At 39.7% G+C, this 10,706-nt stretch overlaps 1 protein-coding gene across 1 annotated transcript in view; it reads left to right on the top strand.

Annotated features, from left to right (window-relative positions):
* LOC108788519 (pancreatic alpha-amylase-like) overlaps positions 1 to 10,017 on the top strand; it is a 20,060-nt gene extending 10,043 nt beyond the window's left edge. The window contains exons 4-10 of the mRNA XM_018558293.1: positions 1,059 to 1,289; positions 3,597 to 3,730; positions 3,811 to 3,933; positions 6,256 to 6,355; positions 6,847 to 6,968; positions 8,567 to 8,692; positions 9,826 to 10,017. Of these exons, the coding sequence (XP_018413795.1) occupies positions 1,059 to 1,289; positions 3,597 to 3,730; positions 3,811 to 3,933; positions 6,256 to 6,355; positions 6,847 to 6,968; positions 8,567 to 8,692; positions 9,826 to 10,015 (1,026 nt within the window). The 3' untranslated portion in view covers positions 10,016 to 10,017. The remainder of the gene's footprint in view (positions 1 to 1,058; positions 1,290 to 3,596; positions 3,731 to 3,810; positions 3,934 to 6,255; positions 6,356 to 6,846; positions 6,969 to 8,566; positions 8,693 to 9,825) is intronic.
* The last annotated feature ends 689 nt before the right edge of the window (positions 10,018 to 10,706 follow it).

Here is a 10,706-nt window from a genome sequence, read left to right as displayed (position 1 = left end):
CCTGACTGGCGAGTGTGGGTGTGGGGGGGGGGGGGGGGTGGTCACAGCTGGCTCTGCCTCTAGAGAGGCAGAGCCAGCTCTCAATCAGCCAGCGGGGTGGATCTCGACAATATTGTTGATCCACCCCAGCTGTGGTGCAGCTTTGTGCTCTCAGCATATAGTGGGCAATACACCAGGGAACATAAGTATATGTCGTCCTGTGACCTTGAAGGGAACTATGGGTAAGTTTGCCCCGTAGTTCTCCTTTTTAAAACAAGAAAACTTGTTGCAATCAAGCTTGAACAACTTGTCGGTTAGTACTTCTTCCCTTTTGCAAGAATCCGAGCCTCCATCCTCCGATCTTTTTTTCTAGAAGTAGTTCATGGTTGATTTTGAGGTGTGTATTTGATCATTTTCTTGTTAGAATATCCAACTACTCTTACCTTGGAGCTTTCACTTTTTTGTTGAGCATTGCCAGAAACCATACTTTAGCAGGGTTATTCACAAAAGGGTGAAGAGTTTGGAGAAGGCAGGAAAAGTGATCAATCTAGACCAAAATAGCTGATTTGGAAAAATTCTCCAAATTAGCTCATGTTCCAATTGAGCTATGTTGTCCTAGATTGTTCACTTCTCCTGCCTTCTCCAAACTCTTCACCCTTTAGTGAAAACCCTGTAAATGTTTATTGTGCTATTGTTTGCCACACAACCCAGAAGCTCTAGCACCATGCTTGACAGATAAAATATTTTGTTTTTCTCCAAATGTACCTTTTTATAGTAGATTTGATATAACATAATGATTTAATACTATATGCAGTTTCTGCAGGATTTTAATATCATTTTTGATTTTAACTAAAATTAATAGTAATACAATAAACACGAGAAAGTTGATTTTGCTTTATGTTAGATCTTGGTCAATAACTTACAACTTGTACATTTAAACCTCCTACCATTACAGTTAAATTGACTGGCTGTGTGTGTGTGACATTATATATATTTTTTTACATTTTTCTTAAATACTTACTTTACAGCATTAATCACAATAAACATAAATATCTCTTCACAATCTTGCATACACATAGGTGAGAGACTGTCAGCTGGTGAGTCTCCTGGACCTAGCACTGGAAAAAGAATATGTTCAATCGAAGATTGCGGATTATTTGAATGTTCTTATTGACATTGGAGTAGCTGGCTTCAGGGTGGATGCAGCTAAGCATATGTGGCCTGGAGATATTCTGGCAGTTAACAGGAAACTGAACGACTTGAACACTAGATGGTTCCACAATGGCACACAGCCTTTTATCTACCAGGAAGTATGTTTAGCGGAAAACACTGTTGTGCTCTACCAGTTGCAAATGTATCTATTATAATAAAACACACATATAAAAAAACAGTTGGAACACGTGCTGTTAAAGAACTATGGGTGCTGCCAATGCCATATTGTGCCAAATCTTTAAAGTGACACCAAACTCAGGGGTTAAATCTTAAAAATGCATTCACGTACCTTAACTATTAACAAAAATGTATCCTATTTGTGTATCACTCAGCTGTAGATCCTGAAATCATCTATGAATTGTTACTGACACTGTCCTTCCTTCTGGAGGGTGACTACTTTTGTTCCTCATCGTCCCTGTGTGTATTGTAAAGTAACCACCTCTCCAAGCTCACTCCTGTGATGGACCACAATCTCAATACAAATTAGAAAACTATACATGAGATTGTAGTCAATCACAGGAGTGAGCTTGGAGCGGTGGCTACTTTCGAACACACACAGGAACCATTAGGAGCAAAAGTTGTCACCCTCTAGAAGGAAGGACAGTATTGGCACAAATTCAAAGATAATTTGAGTTTCTACAGCTGAGTGATGCACTAATAAGATACATGCTTGTTCATAGTTAAGGTACTTAAATACATTTTTAAGATTTTACTTCTGAGTTTAGTGCCACTGTAAAGATCGTCATCCTCCATTCGCATTCCTTTTAATTACTGAACCAGAACTGTTCAGCCAGCTAAGTTGGAAGTACCTGTTAAGTCGGAAGGGACCACTACAATATATCTGTCATGGCAGCTTCAGTTTAAGAAGCCAGGGAATCTGTTTGTTAGTGCCAGCTTTACTACTTTTTTTTGCACATTAGCTACCGAGCTCCTGGCACTTGTTCATCTCTTGTGTAGTGCTTCATTTAGTACTGGTACCAAGGTACCAAGTACCAGAAAATAGTTATTGCTTTGTGGAAGTATGGGGTTAGAAGATTAGCTTGAAAACAATGAATAGATCAGGTTGTAAAACATTTTTATGCTTTTGGATCATTTTGGATTTGCAAAATTGACTGTAGTGCTACATATCATGGACATTTGAAACACCACATATGTTAAATTTTAATCTAAGGCAAATGGCTAAGTACGCAGATGAAATGCACATGAAAGCTGTTTTTTCCCTTCCAAAATACTTGTATTTCTGTTTATCCAGTTCTGAGCTTTACACAGCCTGGCCATAACAAACTACAAGAAGAATGACACCACTTTTTCAGTTATAGACTGTTCAAAGGATACAGTGGTGTCCTTAGGTACCACCAGCCTGCTAATTGGACAGTGAAGGAGCAGTAGGAGACAGAGGTCATTCCTCTGCTTGCTGTACTCTCCTTCTATCAGCATTTTCTTAAAACATTTTGCATGCAGCATACCCAATTTTCTCCCATGTCTGCCCCTTACCCTTTCAGGCTCAGCATTGCTGTATATAGGATTGCAAAAGTCCCATACCAAGTCATAGTGAGGTACTTACAGCAGTTACACAAATATATATTTATTAATTTACTAATGAATACAGAACTGCAATCCTTTGTCTTGTGTCTGGTAGGAGTTCAGCTTTAAAGAAAGCAAACTAAAGGTAAGGTGCACCATATTGCAAACATAGGACTTACAACTCTACTTCTGTGAATCAGTATTATTTCCCATTGCTGTGTTGGGTGCACACATTCCTTCATGGAAGTCTTATCTTTTTCATATAGAAGATTAACTGACAGAAGAGTCAGGGGATTAGACATGCAACATTGCTAAAGAACTGAATCTTTTGTGCATCTTCCAATGTGTGTTCCATAAAAAAATTAGATATATTAAAAGTCATGCTTGAAACTGGTGTATGACTATAGTGAAAAATCGAATCAAATGCAGTATTTCATGTAGTGTTCTTTTTGGAATGGAGATGGAAGGGATGCTCTTAGCATTTGAAATTTAAAGCAGACATTTCAGGAACAATAAACTACTGTCTGTCTGTAGCCCACCATTTCTCCCATGCAAAATCAGTAGGCATTTAAAAAAATAATTAGCAAAAATTATCCTTACCTTTTAAACCAAGGTTTCTAGTCCATTTGTAGAGGTGATATCAACAAGCCTCACTGCATCCTCCTGGGAAGGCTGATGACCCCTTATCACAAGAATGTGCTCCTTTTTTAAACCCATAGTTACACTAGGGAAGGGGCAGCGGAACTACCAGATAGGCAATATGTTTTTCTCATGAAAGGTCCTCTGTAAGCATTTTCACCATGTCTTGTATTGCTTGAGTGTGAAAATAGAAATTTATTTGAGCTGGATCTGGTCTGGAAACTAAAATGGTTATCTTGCAGGTAATTGATCTGGGTGGAGAAGCTCTTTCTGTAAATGAATACATTGGCATTGGACGTGTCACAGAGTTCAAATACGGGGCCAAACTTGGAAATGTCATCCGCAAATTGAATGGAGAAAAGATGTCTTATTTGAAGTAAGCTTGGGGTAGGAAACTAAGTGCACAGAAAGCATTTCTTATAAGATGTTTTCATGTACAACTTTTTTGTCATACAGGAACTGGGGAGAAGGCTGGGGATTCATGCAGAGTGACAGAGCCTTGGTGTTTGTTGATAACCATGACAACCAGAGAGGACATGGTGCTGGAGGAGCCTCCATACTTACCTTCTGGGATGCTCGGTAAAGCATACTTGTTAATGTCTAGGGTACATGCTATATACACAGTACACATGGTATGTTCTTTAATTATGTGGAGTTTATTAGCTTACAGTGCCCAAGACTAAATTTACAACCATGTTTGTTAGGTTAATAATAATGAAAAAAAAAACTTGCTGCATCTTTAAGTATTCCAGCAAGGGTAATTTCAATCTGGGATGAATGTAATTACATCACACCACATGTAAAAAAAAAAAAACAGTTGCTTGTGGGTGATAGTCTATGTGAACCCCCCATACTCACTCTTTACTAGCCTACAGCAAGATACCAAGATAACTATAGTTTCAAACTATGCATCCACATATATAACCACAGGCTCTCCAGTTCATCTGCATTTCTCTAAAGACTATAGGGACATGCTTGTAAACCAAACCCCAACAAACAAGAATATAGCTTTTATTCACAATGTCTTTGCCAGGATCAATCACATCTTTGTTTAAACCCCTTTTTTGGTGCTTGTCTTATTCTCACATATGCTCTGTCCCTTGATCAGACCATGCAACGACTCCTTATTGGCCAATCCCTCCACCTGCTTAGCCTTTCAAACATACCTTCAAGAATACATTGCACATAACTAAAACCCAGATACCTCCCACATTCTTCTGTGGGAAACTCATCCAATTAGTCTCCTGCCTTAACCTCCTCCCGGCCCTGAAAAACGGCCGGCCGGGAGCCTCCTGGTCTGTTGGCCCTGCCCACTCGCACACGAGCGGGAAACTGCCCGAACTTAAAAACAGGCAGCAATGCCTGTTTACATGCAAGCGAACCGCTGGATATAGAGCTTTATAAGGTGCCGTTCGTGCAACCCCCCCTGTCCGCTGGTCCCCGTCAGATCGCCCTTTGCTCCGCTGGTCCCGAGCTCCGCTGTGCACGGTGTAAGCTCGAGACCAGCATGGTAGTTCTGTGACAAGATTAGAGGGAGATCAGTACATGATCTCCCTCCGATCACCTCTCCGGTGTCAGAATGCGGAAGTGATGTATATTACATCACTTCCACATTCTTGTGTCACTCTCCGGCTTCAGAAGCTGGAGAGAAGCTGATGAAGCAGATCTCTGGGTGACATTAAGAGGTCTTAGAGACCCCGGATGTCTCCATAAAGAGGACCTGTCACATCTCTTTGCTATCACAGAGGGTTTCTTAGCCCCTATGTGATAACAATAACGTTAAGTGAAAAAAAATAGCAAAAAAGAAAAAAGTCACACATGAAAAAGAATTTAAAAAACACAATTTTTTTTTTAAAGTCTCCACCCATACATACACGCGTGCAAACATGCGTCGGGTGCGCATACGTGCTAAAACAATGAGTGCACCCACTACGCCGCACATGTTACATATCACCGTGAACATTGCAGTGAGAGTAAACAATTTAGGGCCATCAATCACTGATGAGCGGTAAATGCTTTTAAAGTGTGGCCTATGGTCAATTTTGGGTATGGTAGCTATTTACGATTTCGCAGGTGCACGCAATTTTAAGGCCTGACAGTTTTGGTAGCTATTTACCTGATGTGACCCCATCTTTTATATTTTACCAAAAAAATGGATAAGAATAATTGTTTCTTAACATAATGTAAAAAAAGCATTTTTTTTTTGCAAAATTTTCAGTAATTTTTCCTTACTATGGTAAAAAATAAAAACCCCAGTGGTGAATAAATACTTCCAAAGGAAAGCTCTATCTGACCCCAAAAAATTGTATAAAATTAATTTCAGTACAGCATTGCATGATGGAATAAATGTCAGTCAAAGTACTGCAGCGCTAAAGACTGAAAAATGGCCTGGCCAGAAAGGGGGTGTAAGTACCTGGTCTTCAAGTGGTTAAAGAGGAAAGGAAGACTTCTCTTGCCCAAATAGAACAGGGATATCAGTCTTGCATTGAGGTACATAAAATAGACCCATCCATTCTACAAATATTAAATTAGACATGGTGAGACAAAACCTACACCTACATCTGCTAACTGAATTGGCAGAAAAAACAACTGACCAGGACAGCTCACAACTTTTACTTGAAAGGCAACAAGCAGGACACTTGTCTAGCACCAAGGCTTTGTAATGTGGATCCATTCTACAAAGCTTTTAAACTTATACTAGTAATCCCACCAAATCTACAATCAACAGTTATCTAAACTGTATGCTTCTTTTTACGATGCCTGTCATGACATCAAAAGGTAACTGTTCCTAATACATGAATATAAATATTTACAAAACTGATGTTCTATCTTGATAGATGCTTTATTTTTATTAGATGCCCAAAACACAATTTTAATAACTATTTCTTTTCCGGAAATCAGCTTACACAAAATGGCAGTTGGGTTCATGTTGGCACATCCTTATGGATTTACACAAATCATGTCAAGTTTTCGCTGGCCAAGGAACTTTGTAAATGGAAAGGTAAACCTTTTATCATTTGAATATATACATCTCAAATGCAGTTCACCCACTTCTCCATCTGAAAATAGAATACACAAAAAAGCTGGATTTTTGTATGCACTGTATCCATTTCATCCACATTCTTTATAAAAATGTAGTTCTTCCATTATCTATCAGCCAATCTCAGTCTTATTCCTAAAGGTAAATAGAACTCACTTATGTGAAGACATTTTTTTGACTATAAGCCAGTTTGTGTTATCACTTGATTAACTGGTGCAAGTGTCTACTACAGAGATCCCAAAACATTGAGAGCCATTTTAAAACAAAGTATATCAAACTGATTCATCCAAACTAAAGAAAAGTTGTTACCCAGTATAGCTATGGAAATGGAAGAGAAGATACAGCTGGCTATCAGAACAGTTGTGTTTTTTAATCTCCCTCGCAAAGATGTTAAAACTAGGTCCATAAGTAATAAACAATTACCCTAAAATGATGATGCTGTTTATCTGCAGGATGTTAATGATTGGGTTGGACCTCCAAGCTACAATAATGGGTCAACCATGGCTGTCACAATTAATGAAGATACAACTTGTGGCAGTGGCTGGGTTTGTGAACACAGGTGGCGTCAGATAAAGTAAGTTACTATATTTGCATTCAGAGATGCATTGACCTTTAGAATATAAAGTTTATAAACCTGTACCACGCAGGCTTAACAATTAGTGAAAAATAAATGTTGGCAATCAAAATATATATATCTAGCTGCTAATTTAGTTTTTAATCAAGAGAAGGCTTGTGTGGGATGGAAATTGCCCTGAAAGTACAGAAATCTTACGGATGATCCAATACTGTTTTTTGTTACTATGCAAAACATACTATTACTTGAAAATTGAAAGCTGGTATCCCTTTTGGAATGTGGCAACATGGAAGTGTGCAGGAGAACTAAATCCACATTAAAGGAACTGAATCAAAAAGACACACTGCTGCAAGGCTGCAAGAGTCATTAAATTGACCCCGAGTGTGAATGATGCTATGTAGCAGTTAAAGCTAAAGTTCAGTTAATTTTTTTATATAATTTAGCCAACACAGTGGAGCATAACTACAGCATCAGATGTGGTCATTCACCCACAACATCTAGTAGAACTAAGACACTGGTACATGTGTATGTAAAAACGGAACTTCCAGGGGGGGTGTAATTTTCTTAGTTATTATGCAGTTTATCCCATTTGTCACTATATTTCCTCTAAGGTACACTATGGGGTCTATTCACAAAGCTGCGGAAGGATCTGGCCTAGCTTCGGCCGATCCTTCGGCCCCAGGACCGATCCTTCGGCCCCCGGCCGATCCTTCGAAGCCGTTGCTTCGGCCTCAGGACCCCTTCGGTTCAGTAGAACCGAAGGGGTGCTGTACGGGCTATTCACTATAGCCCGTACAGCTCCCGATCATGGCCGAGCGACTCAGCCGAGCCGAACGCATATGCATTGGCTCGACTGAGCCGTGCTGAAAGCCGAAGCTGGCCGAGCGGCCGGCCAGTGGCCGGCCGACAGCCTACTTCTGACAGCTGGGTGGAGCCAGCCGTTATCTTACGGCTGGCTCCGGCCACTTTCAGAGAGATCAGCGTCCCTGGTTGCTAACCAGGGACACTGATCTCCAAACAGCTAACTCTCCCTGGCGGCCCGGGGAGTCTCCTGCTCCCGGCCGCCAAGGAGAGAAACACTGCTGTGTCTTTTTTTCTTTATTCTGACACGAGCGTTGTACCCGCCCTCTGCTGCAGTTCCCCATCAGGTCCATCAGCAGAGGGCGGGTACAATGCTAGTTTACTATTGGCTATTGCAAATTGAAATAGCCAATAGTAATGTCCCAATGCTTTTCAATGGGAACATTCTTTTATTTTTTTTCTATTCTGACATTGCTCGTGTCAGAATAAAGAAAAAAAGACACAGCAGTGTTTCTCTCCTGAATTTGTATTCACTAAACTAAGTGAATTTTCTCTTTACAAAGTGTACATGCTATGCACTTTTAGTAAATCAGCCTCACTGTGTAGCCAGAACTGCCAACTAGGTGCTAATCGGAAATAAAGATAAATGAAATTTTGGAGAACAGAATTAAAAATAAAGGCACCCAAATAGCCTAAGGTTCTATACAGTTTAGAAGAGCCTTTCTCTTACCAAGGCATTGGATGGAGAACCTGAAAGAACCTGGCAGTAATGTAGCAAATCTCCTCCATTTCTGCAGGAACATGGTCATCTTCCGTAATGTTGTTAATGGTCAAGCTCTTATTAACTGGTGGGATAATGGAAACAATCAAATTGCTTTTGGACGTGGAAGAGCTGGCTTTATTGTGTTCAACAATGACAATTGGTGAGTAATTATTCATGCCAACCCTTTAAAACAGATGGAAAGGCTAAGGCAACAAAATAAGCAGAGTGCAAGGAGGGCATACAGTAATGCCAGTGTGACAACATTTTGTAAATAAAAAATGATTTATTGTATTTAGTGATGCTTGTCTCTTGTATGCATAGCAAGGACTCTGGGTGGAGATGAGCTGCAGAACTTTGTCGCTTTTGTGCAATATGTAATAAAAAAGTTCTAATTGCTGTTAGGAGTTTCCCTAAAGCTAGAGGAGTCTGGAAAATGCAACATCCTAAATGCTGCAAAGCACACTGTCCAGATCCTGGAACAGCTGTCAATCAAGAAAATCTAGGTGTTTCATAGGGCACGTGTAGACATGCTGGGCAGTAGAAATAATAAGGCCAGCACATTCATCTGTAGACAGCATCTCTCAGAAGGGTGACAGTGCCACTGATGCATTAGAATGAGCTTAATGAGCTTTGTCCCCTACCATACTAAAGGTCCCATAATCTGCTAGGCTAGACTGGTATTTGTATTGTATAACTGTACTAAATACCTGAAAATATGCTATGCCAGTTTGAGGGGCCTGCAATAAAGGGGAGTTTGAGGGGTGTTTATACCCGCAATATAATGTAATTTTTTTTTTTAGCTTCCATGCATTTTCCATGCAGGCTCGAAGTGGACTGCATTTACTTGTTTTTAAAATTCTGAGATAACAGTAAGAGTTGAAAACATTTTACAGCCCCATAGTGATCACCTTGATTCTGGAAAACCCTGTTGTTTTCTTGAATTGTTTAAGTAGGCGCAGGGCAGGATTTACTCTTTCTGCTGGGTTCCTTAATGTGCCCCCTCCCCGCCAAACCCCCCCTAGTGGAGAATAGCAACCAGATGGAGGGGGTGGCAGGGTTGGTTTTAATTTTTTGTTGTTGTTTATTTTTTACTTTTTTATAACTTTATTTTTTTAATTTGTTTACTTTTTTTAATTTATCTCATCTTTTACTTTTATATTATAGATTGTTTTATAATTTTTTTTACTTCGTCACTTTTTTTATTTGTATTTCTTATTATTTTTTACTTAGTAGGCATAGGTATGTGGGTTTTTTTAAATTGTATTTAAAATGTATTTGGTATTTTCATTTCAGGGATATGGACGTTACTCTTTACACTGGACTTTCACCTGGCAAATACTGTGACATCATTTCTGGTCAGAAAGAAGGTAACGTTTGCACTGGTAAACAGATCAGTGTAAGCGAGAACAGTTTGGCCAATTTTGTAATTAAAAGTTCAGATGAAGATCCATTTGTTGCCATTCATGTCAATGCCAAGCTATAGAAATGCCTTCTACCCCTAATAAACACATTTTAACTAACTTTATACAGCATTTCAGGTTTATTTTTTCTTCCTCTTGATTGTACATTGTTGATTGTACATTGATTTTTTTGTAAAACTTTTTGTGTAAAAAAAAAAAAAAAAAATTTGCATTGTTTTGATTTGGAATAAAATTATCAGCATTATTATAAGCAGTATTCTTCAGATATGTTTTTCTTTTCATATTATTGCACTTTTTATATTACGATTTTAGTAGGAGTATTGCCAGAGGCGTAACTAGAACCTTCAGGGCCCCGGTGCAAGAAACCTTCAGGCCCCCCCCCCAAGGCAGCACATGGTTAACAGGAAGGCTGCTGAGGTCCCCAGCAAGCGCGGGACCTCAGGCAGCCGCTTGTTTAAAATTTTAGTGCTGGTGTTCTGTCTAACGCCGACCCAGTACGCTTACGTACATTTGGGATTAACGAGGAAAAATGCATTTATTTACAAAGTATTTGTTTTTAATGGTTATGCAGGACTACAAGTCCCAGCAATACATTATAATAAAAGTCAGCACTACACACACACCCTTACCCGCGCGCCCCCCCTTCCCACTCTAGACTTACCTTCCCTCTCCTGCAGGGCCCTCTTCCTCGCCTCTGTGGCCAGGGGGCAGAGCTAAGAGGAGAGGGTTCTCACAAAGCAGAATGTGCTGCCC

Source organism: Nanorana parkeri, unplaced genomic scaffold (assembly GCF_000935625.1).
Source record: "Nanorana parkeri isolate BGI_ZX_2015 unplaced genomic scaffold, ASM93562v1 scaffold330, whole genome shotgun sequence".
Classification (NCBI taxonomy): Eukaryota; Metazoa; Chordata; class Amphibia; order Anura; family Dicroglossidae; genus Nanorana; species Nanorana parkeri.
The sequence above is the reverse complement of the archived record's forward strand: the minus strand, read 5'-3'. Positions and strand labels throughout refer to the sequence as shown.